The following is a 17,708-nucleotide window of genomic DNA, read 5'->3' on the forward strand; positions in this document are numbered from 1 at the left end:
ACAGCTGCTGGCATGGATTGATTACTGAACGGGCCTATCAGGCACAGGCTCAGGGGCCCAAAGTGTCAAGGGGTCCCCCTGGTTTTCACCTGCAAAATGTCACTCAAATTAATGTGAAATGACCCAAAGGAGACTCGAAATGACCACAAAAGGCATAAAGATTACTTTAAAGAGACACAAAACAAACAACATTACCACAAAGAGATGCAAAGTAACTGCAAAGAGTCACAAAATAACAACAAATAACGCAACGAGACACACAAAAAAGAGACCCCAAATTACCTAATCATGCCTGTTGTCTCATAATCCGCCCATGGCTGCTTGTGAGTTCATCATGATGTATATTTGTGCAGTCAGGGAGTAAAAATATTATATTATCTTAGAATTCTGAGCAAAGATTTCATGAGAAATTTTCTGGATTAACAAGAATATGAATTTAAAATTATGAGAAAGGTTTAGTGTCCACCTTTGTTGTTTCAGAAAAACGAGAAATTACAAGATTTTTATTTCTCTCTCTTTTTTTTTTTAAGAATAGTTTAATGGGCGTACCAGTCACAGGCCCAGGGGCCCCTTCTGGTCACCTGCAAATGTCACTTAAATTAACATAACCAGGAAGAGACTCAAAATGACCTCAAAGAGATGCAAAGGAGCTGTGAAGAGACACAAAATATCCGCAAAGAGTCACATAATGACCAAAGAAGACATATAATTAATTCAGAGACACAAAATGACCAAAAAAAGACATAAAATTAATTCAGACACAAAATGACTAAAAAAGACATAAAATTAATTCAGAGACACAAAAGGACCAAAAAAAGACTCTTGAAAAAAAGACACAAAATTAACTCAAAGAGACACAAAATGACTACAAAGAAATGCAAAACTACAAAACAGAGACACAAAACCACAAAGACATGCAAAAAAACAACACAAAGAGGCAAACCACCACAAAGTCTGTGTGTCTTGCTCCAATGTAGTAGAGGTGGTGGGGCCTTTTGCATATTTGTGCCCATGGGCCCATTGTCTCATAGCCCACCCATGTTCTCAATTTCTACTTCTTTTTCTCCTCTTTTTCTCTTTTTTTAATAATAGGTCTGCAAACGTTTCTGGCACATTTTTAAATAGGTGTCACTGTGATTAACATTTCAGTAATAACAGTGAAGTATAATGCCACTTATATGGTATTAATATTATTATTATTATTATTATTATTGTACTAGCTATCATTCATTACCATCATTATCGCTGTTATAATTGATTAAAATCATAAATCTGAAGTCTCAGCAGCCAGTGAACTGCAGTTGTGAAGCACCGTGCGAAGTGCATCTTGGGAAATGTTGTTTTCACGGAAGCTAACGCTCTGATTGGCCACCGTGTGACCTTTTACTTGTCACGTGGTTTAAAAACTTCAGCAGGATGGCGCGGAAAGTTGTCACACCAGCACACAGTGTGGTTCTCAGTTTATGAAAGATTTGTTTACGTTTTTCTCGGACGATACGGACTCATTATCCGGTAAGTTACCGTCGTTTAGACCCGGTTAGCTAACGTTACTGTTACACTTTACTGTGAGACGTTCAGGGAGAGACTAATGTCCACGGAGAGACTAATGTAACGTACAGCACACTGACTGACAGAGAAGAACTAACGTTACATTAAAAGCAGTAAAGGCTATAGAAGCTAAGTGTGTTTGTGTTGTGTTTAAGGCACTGCTGAGTCGTTAGCTTTAAGCTAGCTGCTGTCACACTGTCTGTTGTGTTTCCCTGCAGTGATGATGAGTGTGTTGGAGGTGAAGTTCATCGGTGATGGAGATGCTCTGGAGCACATCGTGGACAAACAGGAGGGTAAGAGCCACACACTCACTTCACCTCTCCTGCTTACATAGTTTATGTTGTTTGCAGGTGGCTAACTATCACTAAGTGGGACTTTTATACATACTGGTGTTTTCACTGTGTGGTATTAATACCTTAACTGAAGTAAAGGACCAGAGTATTTCCTCCACCACTGCTGACTGCTCTTTCTGTCTGTGTATGAATATTAAGGTGTGCAGAGCAGCAGTGGGGCCGTTCAGAAGATGGTAAAGTTTAAGGGCCCAGCTGGACGACGGGCCAGAGAGGATGCAGAACATGATGGGGATGAAAATGGAGTCCTTGATGAGCAGAACTACGTCCAAGCTCTGGGAGCAGACAACGCAGAAGGTGAGTGAAGGTCTACCTGTCAGGGTTTTTCCACCTCTCTTTGTGTTGTAAGGGTGTTTTTATTGAACTTTATTCAGCCTGCTGCTAAATGATGACTTTGTTCACTCCATTTGCATCAACGAGAGTAGACTTAGTTTGTATGCAGTATATTAAAATATATCGTATTTTCACGATTTATCAATGTGGAGCTGTCGCTGCAGCTGCACTTGAGACTGTCTTTCGTGTGTTGCTGTTCTTCCGTGCTGTTAGATGTTCTTCTTCATCATTTGGCATTTAACAGCAGACTAGAACACTTATTTAGCAGATTTACAAATCCTAGGATAGCAAAGCAATGACCCACTCTACTCTCCCTATGATTGGTAACTACTCGTTGCTTTCGTTGGTTGGATTGATTAGGTTTAGGCAAGAGGAGTGGGATTTGTTAGGCTTAGGGTAAGGCTAGGGTAAAAACTTAGTTACAGTGATACAGCAGATTATTTTTCAGAAAACGTTACATTAGACATCGGGGGTTATTTTTTACTTGTCTTAACAGAAACCTGCACGAGGCTTTGAAGTTACATTTGCCTGAACACAGAGTTACTTGCCGTGGGCAAGCATTAATGTTGAGTCTTGTATTTCACGTAATATTGCATCGACTGTATCGTCCAGGTGTGTCCAAACTATTTTGAATGGGGTCCAGATCAGATAATGTGGCAATGACTGGTGGCCAGCTGCTTTTTGCATCCATGTGTGTTATTAAAAAAAAACAAATCACATACAAATATAAACGCAACCATTTCATCTTTAAGTGAAAAAGTATTCAACTTTACACAGCTCCTGAGGGCGGCGGCCATTGCTCTTGACTTTACGCTTCTTTGCTGTGGCCATGTCTGCTACCAAGCAGGAAATATATGGTCTTAGGTTATTATCATTTGCTTGTTTACCGTGTGTTGTTCCTATTTGGCGTATGTCTACAAACTGCATGATAATCTTGCCATCGTGGAGTGAATGACAAAAATACTAAGTGATCTTGTTTCATTAACCAAAATATTGTGTTAATTATATAGTATATTTTTGAAAGATGAGCTGAGGGTTATTTAGAATCAGTCTGCAGGCTACAGACCAGCCCAACCCTACCACCTGGTATCTGCGGTACTAAAGAAAAAGGAGTAACATTAAGTCATTAAGAATCCGTCTTCGTGGCGTCCCTGGTTACATCTGAGTTACATAATTTTCTTGGTTTTACAGAGGATGAGGAGGGAATGTACAGAATGGCCGGATCCTCCATTTTCACCTTTCAGAAAGCCAAACGTGGACACAGCATGGCCCAGACTGGTGAGAGCCTCCCACCTCTTCTGTCATACATTCTTGACATCAGCTGCATTTATCAGACGATGCTTAACTTGGTTTTGTTTTTGTGTTGTTGCAAACAGCAAGTGAGTTGGCTCGGACTCCCGGGAAAAGCGTGACCTTCAGCACGGCCCCCAACACTGAACCCTCGACTCCCACCCGAACAGGACGCAGTGAGTGCAGCACACTGTCTGTTTATCTTTTACATGTCTGTCCATCCTGTACATTTACATACAACTAAGTCTGTTGTTTGTCTCTCTGACTAGACCACAGAGGTGAAAGCAGGACACCACAGAGGGTGAGACCTGAAGGGATTTTTTGCTTACTTCTCATTTACACGTCAGATCCTACAAGCTTTTATAATGATGTCGCCATTTTTCTTTAAGCTGCAGTGTCAAACATGTTGTTATTTTAGAGTTAACCTCTATTTTCTTTGTGACAGAGCAAGAAGGTTCAGTTTGTCTCCACAACACCCCACAGACTCAGGAAGAGAATAACAAGTGAGTGTTATACGTATGTTACAATTAAAATAGATGGTGGCCAACCAATATTGTGTTGAACGATAATCTCTAACAAATGGTCATTTTGTGGCTGAAACATTCCTTTAAGATATAAAAAGTCCGACTTTAGCTGAGCTGTTTGATGCTTTCAGCTCCCAGCATGAGGTCGGACAGCGATAGCGAGCTGTCGCCCTCTGACTCTGGGGAAGAGGAGGATGAAGATGGGATGGAGCAAGAGCAGAAAGTAAAGAAAGAGGAAAAGGAGAACTCAAAGACTCCAAGAACGCCCAGTAAAGGTTTATCTGCAGCTCTGTACAAGACTCCCGCCAAGAAAAGCAAGACCACGTCTGAAGCCCCCAGTATGATCGAGGAGTACTTTGAAGCCCATGGCAGCTCAAAGGTCTTGACATCAGACCGCACCCTGGAGCGTTTACACACCCCTAAACTCGACAGGGTCAGTATATAACAGCCAGCGTTATAAATGTATTTAATGAGCTGCGTTTCCGTGTAACTGAATCCTTATTTTGTGTTTGTAGGAGACGTTGGTCCAGCTCCTAGAAGGAAAACCTTCCTGCTTCTCAAAAGAGATCCAGCAGCTCCACAACAGACACAGAAAGCACTTTAGCAAATGGATGTTACAGTTACAGTGAGTGTGGTTCGCACTTTCTTTACATCGTGTCTTTTCTTTTGTGATGTTTGAGAGACGGAATGTGAGTCTGTGTTTGTTTTGTGTAGGTTGGGATTCAGCGTGCTGGTCTATGGTTTGGGAAGCAAAAAATCTCTGCTGGAGGATTTCCGTGTGTCTCAGTTGGCTCAGGAAGTCCACCTTGTGGTCAACGGGTTCTTCCCCTCCATCACTCTGAAATCAGTCAGTATGCACAGAAGAATCTCTACAACATAAAAAAGCTTTGTTGGTTACAACTTAGATTTAACACCACACACAATACAGTCATATACCACATGCCCCGCTGAAATACCAGGAAGGTATGAAACTAGATATCGTCCAAGCCTAAAACTCATCATACTTTGCTTTCATTGCAGATCTTAAATGCTCTGACATGTGAGGTTCTGGAGCACCAGGGAAGTTTCCGCACCCCCTCAGACCAGATCCAGTTCATCACTCAGACCCTTAAAGACAGTGAGTGTGTCAGTCGGTCGTTTCTGTTCTCTGCCTGTCATTGAATTCTGTTTTACAACTGAAGCATGTCCTCGCAGGCCCAGATCTCCATGTGTACCTGTTAATCCATAACATCGACGGCCTGATGCTGCGAGGAGAGAAGACCCAGAGTGCACTAGGGCAGCTGGCAGCCCTGCCCAACCTGCACTTGGTGGCTTCTTTAGACCACATCAACGCTCCTCTGGGTGGGTGTTTCTAAGTGTGTGTGCTGCTGTGGTTATTACACTGAAATGTATTCTCGCAGCTGAATATTTCTTGTGTGTCTCCAGTGTGGGACCAGTTTAAGCAGAGCCAGTTTAACTGGCTGTGGTGGGAGTGTGTGACCTTCAAGCACTACGCAGAGGAAACGTCATATGAAAACTCGCTCCTGGTGCAGCAGACTGGCGCTCTCGCTCTGTCCTCCCTTACACACGTGCTACGCAGCTTGACGCCCAATGCAAGGTACCACACACACACACACACACACACACACACACACACACCTTGATGTCATTAACTGTCAGAGTTGTTAAAGGGCGGCTCCATTATTTTTTGTATTTTTTAGGTTTTTACATCATTCAGTAGCTTCCCAGCAGTTATCCTTATGTATTAAAATCTGAAAATTCTTATTTTGATTGTATGTTTTAGTGTCAAAATGCTGTTTTCCCAAGCTCCTCTAACAATGTTTTCCTGTGTGACCTGATGTCAGTGTCTGTGTGATGACATTGCTACATACAAACCCCCCTAACCCAGGTAGTGATCCATTTTGTGACTGAACTAAGCCTTCTTTTAGAGTTGTGTGTTATCAGTCTTCAAAAATAAGCCTTATTCCTCTGAAGTAACGGCGGTCAGCACTCTCCCAGTTTGGAGAAGCATCACGGCATGAGCACTCACCAGTGTACTGCTGTGGACGCTGCATTAGTTAAGATCTGAAAGTCACACAATAACACAAACAAACTAGAAAAGTGCATCCAGTAGAGTGCAGATCTCAGCCAAGCAGCCCAGATTGGGGCCACTGACAGTTCTGTTAATTCCAGCAGACCCAGCACAGTGCGTTTCAAAAGCATCCATCAAGTTTTCCTCACAGGCACTGTATGTGAAATATAAATACAATGGAACTATGACGATGAATGTGTTTTTGTCTTTGATCCATGTTGTTCATAACTTTATCTGTAGGCTACAGCACAACAAAGAAAGAAATAACAACAATAAACACTATTAAAATAGACAAAAAACAAAGTATTTAACCATGCAGCCTACTTACTTACCTGTGGTAGAAGCACCAGTATCAAGGAAAATGACCAAATCAACAAAATCTCTAAGTCTACAAAATCATGCAGGCAAAACACTCCTGGTGTGGTATGACACCATGCAGCAGACAGAACAAAGCTGGGCCGCAGCAACGACAGCTGTAATGCAGCGCAAGATGGCAGAGATGATAATAAAAAATTGGGGACAAATTTATCTCACATTCTGTCTAACTATAGTGGGATGTAACATATCTGGTATGAAATTTATGTGCTGATGCTCTAGTTCAAAATAAGACCACACCTTTCCATGGTTGTCCATTTTCGAGCCTCGAAAAAGTCTAAAAAGTGTCCTGTACCAGGCGATTAATCTTGTTTTAGCCAAGACAAATTTCAGAAAACTTGCAGCCCCTGCCAACTGACTAGGAGGAGAAAGGAGTCAGCAGTCAATAGCCCCTTTTACACTGCCAGATTTTCCACGAATGTTGGGCCGTTTTGCTAGCAAGCTGTGAGCGTTTATACACACAGAGGCGGAATGGCGATTTGATCCAAGGTGCCCAATTTTCCGCCTCCTAGGGTAGACATATTGGCGGAACCCTTTAAGTTTAAACAGACCGAGGCGGCCTTCTGCAACGTGAGGGGCTGTTGAAGACTTGTGGGACTAACAGGAAACAGCTGATAGCAGGAGTTAGCAATCAGCTAGTAGCACGAGGGAAACGCAAACCTGACAGACACTGTAAAGATGAGCAACTGGGGAGACAAGGAATTGCACGCCCTCCTTGCCCTCGCAAACGAAGAGGCCATTAACCGTCAAATGACGGGGACGGTGAAGAACGGGCCGATTTACGAGAGAATCGCCACCTGACTAGCCACGGCTTCCCTCCCACGTCACTGTTTACGTCACATGCTGAGTTACATGTTTTGTTACTTGCTCACGCCCCCCATTGCCCCGAAAAAGGCGCATTATGTATAAACAAAAGTAGATAGGCGGCATTTTCCTGCACTTCCCGATTTTGTTTTTATACTGCCAATGCTGAAAAAAGACTGATTGGGCTTTCCTGCAAATTTGCACAACTCCTAGCTAAAAAGGGCTATTGACATTAAAAAACAGTCACGACAGGTTTTTCTAAAATTCCGAATCACCACAACCACAAGATGTTCTTGACCATGCAGTCATACATGTGCGCACAAAATATGAGGCTGATAGGTCTAGTAGTTTGCGAGATAAGCTGCGGGCAGACAGATACACACACTCTTCACAATATCCCCTTTAGGCTTACACCTGGCAGAGATAACTAACAAATCAAGGTAGCGGTAGACCAGCAACTCATGTTCTAAGTAAAATTACTGTTTTTGTCAAAGTAGTCTGGTGGCTTTAAAGAGAGCGATGTAACGGCTTTACTTCCCTGTTGGAAAAGCCAACCGACATCTACTGTAGGGAATACACTGACACAAATGGAGTCAACCTTTAAATGATTAATGAATTGCTTGAATTCTTCATGGCTCTCTGCCGTTTTCTTTTTGCAGAGGAATTTTCAAACTGTTGGTGAAATTCCAGCTGGAAAACAAAGACAACCCTTCATACACAGGTGTGCACACACAAACCTTCAAATTGCTGTCCAGATTTCACCCCTTAAATGTGTGTGTGTCGCTTTGTGAGTGTAATTTGTTCCCATCATTGTGTGCAGGATTGTCATTCCAAGATTTCTACCAGCGTTGTCGAGAGGCGTTCTTGGTGAACTCCGACCTCACGCTGAGGACTCAGCTGACTGAGTTCAGAGACCACAAACTGATACGGACGCGCAAGGTGGAGTCCTGTTTCACTTTAGAATTCCTAACTCTATATCAGTGATGAAACTCTCCGCAGCCTTGACTGTCTCACCTACTTTTCTTCCCACTATTCTCCAGGGTGCAGATGGAGTGGAGTGCTTAATCGTTGCGGTGGACGCCAGCACACTGATGGATTTCCTGGAGAACGAAGAGGGTGACTGAGAAGAGAAGGCTTTAGATTTATAGTTCATCCACTGACTTTACCAACAAATAGTTTGGTTGAATCTGTCACTGACATAAAGTCCCTGTTACATCTGATCAAGATGAAGACATGAGCCCAGTTTACAGGCTCTGCACAGTTTAAAATCATGGATTAAATTAGTCAGACATGCCTCATTGTAGCAATGTGACATTCACGTCTTGTTTTGATGTAATCACCTTTTCAGCCAACATCTGTATAATTAAAATCAACACTTAAAGAGCTAACGAGTTGTTGCAGTTACATTGCTTTAATTACAGAAATAGATTTACAGTTAGCAAAAACATACATTCTTTTGTGTGTGAAGGCAGGAAGGCATGCTGCTATAACAAAAAAAAAACAGAAAGCAAGGGAAGTTGTTCAATACTCTCCTCCACATGTAAAAACCTGTAACAGAAGGGAGAGGTCAGCAAGACTACACGTGCCATGCAAAATGCCATGTGAAGGTAACGGGTATAAAAGGGAGCGTTTAAGGATCCTGTTTGTAATCCCAAGAAAGAGGTTAAAGGATGAGTTTGGTATTTTTCACCTGGATCCCATGTTTTTGTGTCTAAGTCACTAATGAGAACGATTTTGAAACTGGTCCAATTGGCCAAACAGGCTGCATTGAAACCACTCAGAGCATGTATGCAAAGTCAGTTTACGTCCACTAAAATTGCTTGTTTTTGACACTGACAGGCTCGGTTTGTTATTATTAGTGTCTGACAACATTATGGAGAGGATCCCATACTGAGATAGCCCTTTTTGTTAAAGAGTAAGATCCTTTTGTTTAACCAGAAACAGCCCCAAAATCTTCATTACCAAACCCACCAGACTCCATTTAAATAAACAGTAATTTTAGCCTGTATATAGCCAGCATGTTTTCACATCTAACTGGGTGAATGAAGAGTTAATTTCAACTAAACCAGAGTTGGTGATTGTTGGAACAGTGTAAAGACAAACCAAGACGACTTTTGTAATTTTTAATTTGTATCTGACAGCCCTGAATTAGAGATGTTCCTATACCATTTTTTCCTTCCCGATACTGATTCAGGTGTCTGAACTTGCGTATCAGCTGATACGGAGTACAGATCCAACACCACTGCATTTAAAAAAAAAAAAAAAAAACAGCTGTATACAGCTTACCCTGTACGTATGTGAAATGATTGGTATTGATGTATGGCACCACTCAGGTTAAACACTTTGAAATTCCTGAACAGATACATATAGAGAATCAGGAAAAGTCATGGAATTAGTACAAATAGTTAAAAGTTATGGAAAAGTCATGAAATTTTGTTGTGTGTGCTGAAATTCTTCCAGTAATCTTTTGGTGGATAACCTTCCACGTGATGTATCATAACAGCAAATTAATTTTCTATAGCCGTTGATGTAACGTAGCTCTAATATGCATAGATATGTGACAACGTTTAGATCACCATCACATAGGTTTCTTTTTTTCTCTCCGCCCCCCATCTCCTCCTGAAATTATGTTTAGATAGATTTTAAATATGTGTAAAAAATGCCAGGCAAATTTGGAAAGATTTTTTTTTTTCAGGCCCTTGAAAGGGGAAAGTCTTGAAATGTCCATGAAAATGTGTGGGAACCCTGGAGAATGAATGCCATAGAACTTTGTTTAATCCAGTGTAAAATACTGCCACATTGCTGACATTTTGCTAACAATACGCTATTTACAGAAGATCAATTCTTCTTCACTGCTCTAAAACAGTAGCTGCCAGCAGCTGCAAAATGGAACTTGCTGTGTAGGCCACTGTTTCAGAGCAGCAAAGAAGAATTGATTTCTGGGACAAGTGACCTTCTATCTGGGTGTGAAACTATTTTAAAATTTATTGATATATTTTGCGTGATTTTGGTTCGGTGCATAGACTTGCGTACTCGCCAATGCCCAATCCAGCATTTTAGGCAATATCAGAGGCATTTTTGATACTGGTATCAGCATCAGACCATCTCCTCTTTAAATAAAGTGTGTTTTATGATGGGTTTGGCAGAAGCAATTTTGGGGCTGTTTCTGGTTCAACAAAAAGATAATCTTTGTCGGGATTCTGGCAGCGCAGTGGTGCCAGGTGGTGGTTAGCATTGTCGCCTCACAACAAGAGGGCTCCTGGTTCAATCCCAGGAGGGAGCCCTTCTGTGTAGAGTTTGCATGTTCTCCCCGTGTCAGGATTGGGTTTCTCTCAGTACTCCAGCTTCCTCACACAGTCCAAAGAAATTTTTTTTAGCTTGAATGAAAGATTACACACTCCCCTTTAAAATGATACCAAAGACAATATTGCGAAACATTGACAGATGTCCTCTACATGAGTCTAAACCAGGATATGCACCAGCATCTGAAAAGCCATTTCCTGAGGGGGTAGGTATACTTCATGAGCTGATAACTATGATACAGCTACCACTCAGGAACGGCTATCATACCATAATATCATCTACAGACATAGATCTTTTCAAAAAGTATAAGTAAGCTTTGTCACCTTGAGTGGTACCGACAAGTGAAATTTTGGGCTCTAAATATAAGTTTTCTCTATGCCAATAAAGCCCTTTAAAATCAATTTAACTAAATCCCTATGGACGGCATGGTGGAGCAGCGGTTAGTATTATCCCTCACAGCAAGATGGTTCCTGGTTCAAACCCGGGTAGAAGGGTTTGAACCGTCTGTGTTGAGTTTGTATGTTGTCAGCGTGGGTTTTCTCCGGGTACTCCGGCTTCCTCCCACAGTCCAAAGACATGCAGGTTAAGTGGTGACTCTAAATTGCCTGTAGGTGTGAATGTGAGTGTGAATGGTTGTCTGTCTCTATGTGTCAGCCCTGTGATAGTCTGGCGACCTGTCCAGAGTGTACCCTGCCTCTCACCCAATGTCAGCTAGGATAGGCTCCAGCAACCCCGCAACCTCTAACAGGATAAGCAGTTACAGACAATGAATGAATGTAGGATCCTTTCCATAATGTTGTCAGACACTAACAGCAATCTGAGCCTCTAAGTGGCAAAACAAACACTTTCAGTGGACGTAAATTGATGATACAAACGTGCTCTGAGTGTTTCCAGGTTGAAAACATCAAACTTACCCTTTAAATATAAGAAGCGGAGGGAGAGGTTTGGCCCTGAGTGCATGCTATGAAACGTTTCAGTGTTGGATGTCCGCAGTTTTCTGTGTCTGCAGTGAATCTGTTAGCGTCTCTGAGTCCAGTGTGTGCATCTGGAGTCTGTTCTGAGTCGCTGTGTATACGATGTGAAGCTCCTCTTCATCCAAATCCCTCAGCAGCAGCAGAACTGCGTCCAGAGTGTGTGACTGAAAATACAATTTGAATTGACTGAGATTAAAACGTGTATTCAAACACTGAGTTTTAAAAGGCAATGTTTCGGAGATAAGAGGGCACCTTTTTCATTGATGGTTTGTTTTCTCTGGTTGACGGAGAACAAAGAGAGGGGAACTTGTCTCTGGAGAGCGGCTTCATCCCCAACTCTTCCCTGATTTTGCTAAAAACAAAAATCAAGTTAGAAAGGCTTTGTTCTTAAAATGTGTACACCATTATGACAGATTATTTTCAATCAATGCGTGTTCCATTTCCTGTAAGTTTTAGTGTCCATCCACAGGGCTTACTTGGTCTCCTCCATGTTGTAGTTAAGAGGGTCATTCTCTGTCTCTGCATCTGGAACTCCATTGATGGAAAGCTGGTTTTGGATGCTGCCTGGGGGAGTGGTGACCTCCTCACCCTCCGCAAGAGCAAGTGCAATCTCATCTTCTGTTACAACTGCAAACACACACACAAACACCGTACACATGTCCTTCATTACAATTGCTTAAGCTCGCAATCATTTCTACTTGTCCCACACACACTGCACACTCACCTTGGTTGTCGAGCTTCTGGAGGCGAGGCAGGCAGCGCAGTACAGTGAGGCGATATTGGCTGGAGTCGGTCCCACAACAGGGGTTCTCTGCTAACCAGAGCACTCTGAGACGCGTCAGTGGACGCAGATGGGAGAGCTCAGAGAGTGAGGGAATATTGTTCCTCCTCAGGTAGAGCTCACACAGAGACAGACAGCCAGACAGAGGAGACAGAGACGAGATGCTGTTGACACTACAGAGAGGGAGAAAAGGAAGAAGGTCACAGCTGGGAGTCACTGATCATCTCAAATGATTCAGGTACATCCCCCCCGCTCATGGCAACTCCCAGATGGCAGTGGCCCCCCCAACAGGACAATGCACCATGCCACACTGTAATAACGTGCTCAAGGCGTCAAACTGCCCTCCTAATTCCCAAGATCCCAGACTGATTGTGCATCTGTGGGAAGTGCTGATACCCCACCTTACAACCCACAAGACTCAAATAATCTGCTGCCAACGCCCTGGCACCAGACACCACAGGACACACCCCTGAAGTTGCACCATTCCACATCGGAAAAAAACTGCCATGAATGGCCCAAGGAACGTGACAAAGAGCGCAAGGCCAATCTGATTGAGCAACTGAGGGACATGTCAGTACCTCAGAGGTACACCCCATCCATGGGGCTGGCTCTGACCTGTTGATGCATGGACACAAGAGAAGACCTCTGGGAGCGTTTGCAGTGAGTGCTGTGGTTTATGAGATGGGGTACCAGCACATCCCATGGATGCTTGATCAGATTAGGATTTGACACCTTGAGCTCTTTGTCGCGTTCCTCAGGCCATTTATGAGCTGAGGAACCAGTGCCATCTGGGAGTGCGTTGCCATGAGGGGGTGTACTTGTTCTGCAACAGTGCTGGAGTGGGTGTAGCGCGTCAAGTGTTATCCTCATGAATGCCAGGACCACAGATTTCCTAGCAGAACATTGCATTGTAACAAGATGAGCAGTGTTATTCACTTCACCTGTCAGTGGTTTTAATATTGTGGCTGATCAGTGTAAATGTGTGTGTGAATGTGTCAGAGAGAAAGCAAAGCTTAATGTACCAACCTGAGTGTCAGCACCTCGATGTTGGCCATTTGGGAGAAGATAGAAATCTGGAAAGAGCATAAAGGGGAACACTTTTATTATTGCATGGATACATACATACAACTTTAATTACACATATTAAAAAGAGGAGTAACGTCAATTCAAGCATGAACAGTAAATTCAGTGTAAAATCAAAAACATGAATTAACAGAATACTCACATCAGTCAGGTTGCATCCCCTGCAAGAATTACGTGAAATGTTACCACAAATGGGAGATATACAAAATATATAGGCATTCCTGTCAACCTTGAGTATCATCATGTAAACTAAAAACCAGCGAAATAACTGGTGACGTTAACTGGTATGCTAAAATGTAAACACTTACCAGCAGTTCAGTTTCTTCACGCTGTCCAAGTCGGAGGCCTTAGCCTTCGCGAGAACCTGTTTCCGTGTTAGCTTCATGGCTAATCAGCTCATTCAACTGCCAAGAAATAATGTTTTTAATGCACTATATGCTCACGGGTAACAAAGACCGCATTATGACAGACGAAGTGGACAAACATTTCGAATCAGCAGCGGGGATGTTTCCACCATGTCAAATACGCATGCGCATATCCACCGAGGCGTCCTTAGTTACAGTCATTTCCGGTATAAATATTGCCTACGTAAAGAAATTATTATTATTACTGTTGTTAAAACTGTGCAGAAGCACTACTATTTGGCGAAAGTACTTTATGTTTGATATATATAGTAGAATAGTTTTATTTTTATGTAGTAGCGGCAACATATTGCAAAAACTCAAAGTCCCACAATGCAGCGCACACGAATGGGTAAATCGCGCCTGCGCGGTATGAACTCCCTCTTTGGACCTACGTCTCCACTGAAACGATGGTGAGCGAAGAATGTCCCCTTCCTAATCCGTGTCAATCTGACATATTCTGTGCTATAAATGCTATAATCACATATTTGGAGGCTCTGTGATCTCCATGTTTGTCAGACCTGGCCGTTATTAACGATGATTTTGTGAATATGTCAACAGCAAAAACGATGTTTTCATGTCTTGCTTTGAGAGAAATGGCTGCCACCATTGCTATGCTCTCTGAGCTCCAAGTACCAGGCGGGCCAGTTGTATTAGCTTCCCGTCGTTGGTTAAAACCTAAATTCATGCTGCTTTAGGGAACCAGCAGTGAAGCGAAGTGCTGTGCTTCGTGTTTAAATAGAAATTGTTGTCTTCCAACCCGGTCCACTGTTGCAAAGTCTGTTTGAGTTAGCTAGGAGGCTAACGTTAGCTTGATTGGAAGAAGCTAGGCTAGGCTAGCTGGATACACCGCTTGTGACACAACTTCATTCACCCCGGTTTTACAAGTGTTTCCGTTTAATAGTTTAAAACGTGTGTTGAATACTTGCAGTAACATGACACGTAGTCCTCCCGACTGTATAACCTTCATAGTCACAACTGTTTGCGGGGTTATTTGGAATATTTGGATATCCGGTCTACTGTTGCAACAGTACTACCTGGAAGTTAGGAGGCAGACGTTATCAGCAGTTTTAGCCCAGTATGTCAGAAGTGGTTACTGCTTGTACACCTGCATTGACGTTGCGTATTGTAATTTTAATGTGTGTTCATGTTCACAGGCCAAGCGTACCAAGAAGGTGGGGATCGTTGGTAAATATGGCACACGTTACGGTGCCTCGCTGAGGAAGATGGTGAAGAAAATTGAAATCTCCCAGCACGCTAAATACACCTGCTCTTTCTGTGGCAAGGTAAGGACAACCCAAAGAAACTAAAATACTGTACTGTCACTCATTTATCATCTTATTCGGGAAGCAGTATTCCTATTACATGTACATCGATCAGCCAAAACTGCTCAGGAATGGCTGAGGGATGTGACAAACTTCCCCAGATCCCAATCTGATTTAGGCTAAGTATGATGTGCCTGCACCCCAGAAGCACCCCTAATCCACAGTAGGGCCTCCTTGAATCAGACTTGGCTCTGACCTGTTGAGGCATGGGCATAGGACCTCACTTGGTTTGCAAAAGTGTTTGAATGGGTGGCGTGTGTAAAGTAGCATCCACATGAACACCAGGACTCAATGTTTCCCTGCAGAACATTGTATTGTAACAAGATGTTCAATGTTATTCCCTTCAGTTGTCACTGGTTTTAATGTGTCGGCTGATCGGTGTGTATACTGATGTGAAGGAACACCAGGAATTCCTGCAGCAGATGTCACATTTTCGTGTTTCTTGGAGAGTGCACACATAATGTTTGGATATTATGTCTGGAGAAATTGACAGACTTTTTGTAACTGTGCTAACTTTTATATTGACAGACCAAGATGAAGAGGAGGGCTGTTGGTATCTGGCACTGTGGGTCCTGCAGGAAGACGGTGGCTGGAGGTGCCTGGACTTACAAGTAGGTTTCTTTCTGCTGTGCTGTAATTCTGGCAAGTCATAGTAACCCAAACTGGGATTGTAGCTGTGGATGTGTTCATAGCTATTATTAAAAAGTAGTTTTGGATTGAGGGCTGCATCTTCTGCAAAGCCCAGTGACTTAACTACCAACAATCATATTTCTGTACTTTTGACTGTTGTAAGGGCCACGTCTGGGTTTTGTAACGCTGTTTGACAGTAAATGGTCAGAGCACAGATGGAATTACGCTCATGGAACGAACAGCCATACAATTTGTTTTCAGACAGAAAGCTGGATGTCATTCATGTCAGTGCTAATCAGTGGTGTCTACATTTAATGTCCGACAATGATTAGCCTTTTGAGTTTGTGCAATAAATAGGTTTCCTATTCAGCGCCAGATGGTTCAACGTATCTGCAACAGATTTGTTTGCAAAGCTTATGGGAGGTATTGGTCAGCAACAGTACCACTCATCACACCAACATATCAAATGTCACACAGCTGTACTGTACCTTGTAATCTCTGAGATTACCATGCATATGAAACTAGTGACTCAAGGATTCAGTCAGCTCTTCCAGATTTTCTCAAACAGCCAGGGAACATTTGCAACATCGCAACCTCCCAGTTCTGGAAAAAAGAAATATGATTCAGCAGCTACACGTGCATTTCTTCCCTCAAATTTTGTTAGAAACAAATTTTGTTGGATATTTTGGGGACGTCTGACTTCTCCAAAACCGCAGCCACGTATTTCTGTTAAATATTGGAATGAAAGTTGATGACAGCCCAGGGGACCGCACATTAGTCCAATTAGATGTAGGGAGGGTTCATGTTAGTGTCAACGGAGACAACTGTAAATCTCCCAGTGGGAAGCCTAATTGCAATAAAAAAGCTGTGGCCTTGCCAGACCATAATATGAAAAATGATTGGATGGCTGGGCCAACCTGCCATTTAAAAAAAAAAAAAAATAAATAAATAATCAATTTTATTGCATTGAACAATGTCAGTGAACCACTGAGCCACTCTGTAGAACTTTCAAATGAAGTATTTCTGTGAGTGCAGGTGACTACGATAAACTGGAATTAAAACAAAAGTGTGGAAATGAATATTTATGGAGCTAAATAAACACAGGAATGAGAAAAATACGAGAATAAATTAATTAATTTGGCAAAATAAAAGAATTAGTGCTGAAATACATAAATGCTGAAAATGTTAAAGTAGGTGTAGAAATAAATGTACAAATAAAATGAAGTTGATCATTACATAGAGCATATCAGTAAGCTCACGTTAAACATGGGATGGGTATCTCTGACTATGGAAGTTTGGGATATTCATCATAATGTAAACACCAAGTGTAAGTAATGTCTTTGTTTTGTCTCTTTCAGCACAACTTCTGCTGTCACAGTCAAGTCCGCAATCAGGAGGCTGAAGGAGTTGAAGGACCAGTAAACCAGTGCGATGATCACTGGTGGATTTGGGACTTTTTCTATAATTTAACCGACCTGGACATGGCCTCAACATCCACAAATAAATCGGTCTGGAGCGGAAATCTTTGTTTGTGTCTTTGTTCATCTCTTTTATAATATAGCAGTCGAATCAAGAAGATTCCTCACGAAACATGCACGAGGGAGAAAGTTGCTCTGGATCTCAGGGAGCCAGTGAGGTCAAAAGAAGTACAACTGTCTAAGTAAATTAGCATTTAATTATGCCACAGTATAAGAAAGGGTTCTCCTGGCCTGTAGTTTCTTGACAGTAAATGCCTGTGTTGTTTCCTTTTAGCATGTCAGACTAATAACTCAGTTTTGTGTATGTGCACTCTCTGAAACTGGAGTAAGAAGTATGCTTTATTGTCAACCTGTGGAAAATGAAATTAAAGCTCCAGTACTCTACCATGGTGTTCTAATTATAAAAGGTAATTGGAGAAATACTCAACCACAGCTTAA

General features: G+C 42.3%; 3 protein-coding genes across 4 annotated transcripts; 2 read left to right on the plus strand and 1 right to left on the minus strand.

Annotated features, from left to right (window-relative positions):
- Positions 1-1,374: 1,374 nt before the first annotated feature.
- Positions 1,375-8,683, plus strand: orc2 (origin recognition complex, subunit 2). The gene is made up of 16 exons (XM_033651470.2): positions 1,375-1,512; positions 1,767-1,841; positions 2,040-2,195; positions 3,423-3,509; positions 3,608-3,697; positions 3,791-3,822; positions 3,967-4,024; positions 4,177-4,478; positions 4,561-4,670; positions 4,760-4,892; positions 5,066-5,162; positions 5,240-5,386; positions 5,471-5,642; positions 7,955-8,016; positions 8,116-8,234; positions 8,336-8,683. Exons 1-16 carry the CDS (start codon positions 1,464-1,466, stop codon positions 8,417-8,419), a joined length of 1,773 nt encoding a protein of 590 aa, XP_033507361.2. The 5' UTR covers positions 1,375-1,463; the 3' UTR covers positions 8,420-8,683.
- An 11-nt stretch (positions 8,684-8,694) lies between these two features.
- Positions 8,695-13,982, minus strand: cfap410 (cilia and flagella associated protein 410). Of its 2 annotated transcripts, XR_004502944.2 has the most exons (8): positions 13,745-13,982; positions 13,579-13,597; positions 13,380-13,426; positions 12,297-12,526; positions 12,049-12,199; positions 11,825-11,924; positions 11,513-11,736; positions 8,695-8,843 (listed from the first exon to the last, which is right to left on the minus strand). XR_004502944.2 is itself a non-coding variant. In XM_033651471.2 (7 exons), the coding sequence occupies exons 1-7, from the start codon at positions 13,819-13,821 to the stop codon at positions 11,572-11,574; spliced, it is 789 nt and encodes a 262-aa protein (XP_033507362.1). In that variant the 5' UTR covers positions 13,822-13,982; the 3' UTR covers positions 8,695-11,571. The 2 variants fall into 2 exon arrangements, 1 of the variants encoding a protein (XP_033507362.1); XM_033651471.2 differs by having other exon boundaries at positions 8,695-11,736.
- Positions 13,983-14,162: 180 nt separating this feature from the next.
- rpl37a (ribosomal protein L37a) lies at positions 14,163-17,314 on the plus strand. Its single transcript, XM_033649494.2, has 4 exons — positions 14,163-14,250; positions 14,995-15,123; positions 15,691-15,773; positions 17,151-17,314. Exons 1-4 carry the CDS (start codon positions 14,248-14,250, stop codon positions 17,212-17,214), a joined length of 279 nt encoding a protein of 92 aa, XP_033505385.1. The 5' UTR covers positions 14,163-14,247; the 3' UTR covers positions 17,215-17,314.
- The last annotated feature ends 394 nt before the right edge of the window (positions 17,315-17,708 follow it).

This window comes from Epinephelus lanceolatus, chromosome 12 (genome assembly GCF_041903045.1).
Source record: "Epinephelus lanceolatus isolate andai-2023 chromosome 12, ASM4190304v1, whole genome shotgun sequence".
Classification (NCBI taxonomy): Eukaryota; Metazoa; Chordata; class Actinopteri; order Perciformes; family Serranidae; genus Epinephelus; species Epinephelus lanceolatus.

Coding starts and splice junctions, on each gene's coding strand:
- cfap410 (XM_033651471.2), bottom strand. CDS start 13,821: ATGAAGCTAACACGGAAACAGGTTCTCGCGAAGGCTAAGGCCTCCGAC. Junction 12,527..13,379: donor ATCGAGGTGCTGACACTCAG/GTTGGTACATTA, acceptor CCCTCTCTGTAG/TGTCAACAGCATCTCGTCTC. Junction 12,200..12,296: donor CCAGAAGCTCGACAACCAAG/GTGAGTGTGCAG, acceptor GTGTGTTTGCAG/TTGTAACAGAAGATGAGATT.
- rpl37a (XM_033649494.2), top strand. Junction 15,124..15,690: donor CCTGCTCTTTCTGTGGCAAG/GTAAGGACAACC, acceptor TTATATTGACAG/ACCAAGATGAAGAGGAGGGC. Junction 15,774..17,150: donor GGAGGTGCCTGGACTTACAA/GTAGGTTTCTTT, acceptor TGTCTCTTTCAG/CACAACTTCTGCTGTCACAG.
- orc2 (XM_033651470.2), top strand. CDS start 1,464: ATGAAAGATTTGTTTACGTTTTTCTCGGACGATACGGACTCATTATCC. Junction 1,842..2,039: donor CATCGTGGACAAACAGGAGG/GTAAGAGCCACA, acceptor ATGAATATTAAG/GTGTGCAGAGCAGCAGTGGG. Junction 5,163..5,239: donor CACTCAGACCCTTAAAGACA/GTGAGTGTGTCA, acceptor ATGTCCTCGCAG/GCCCAGATCTCCATGTGTAC.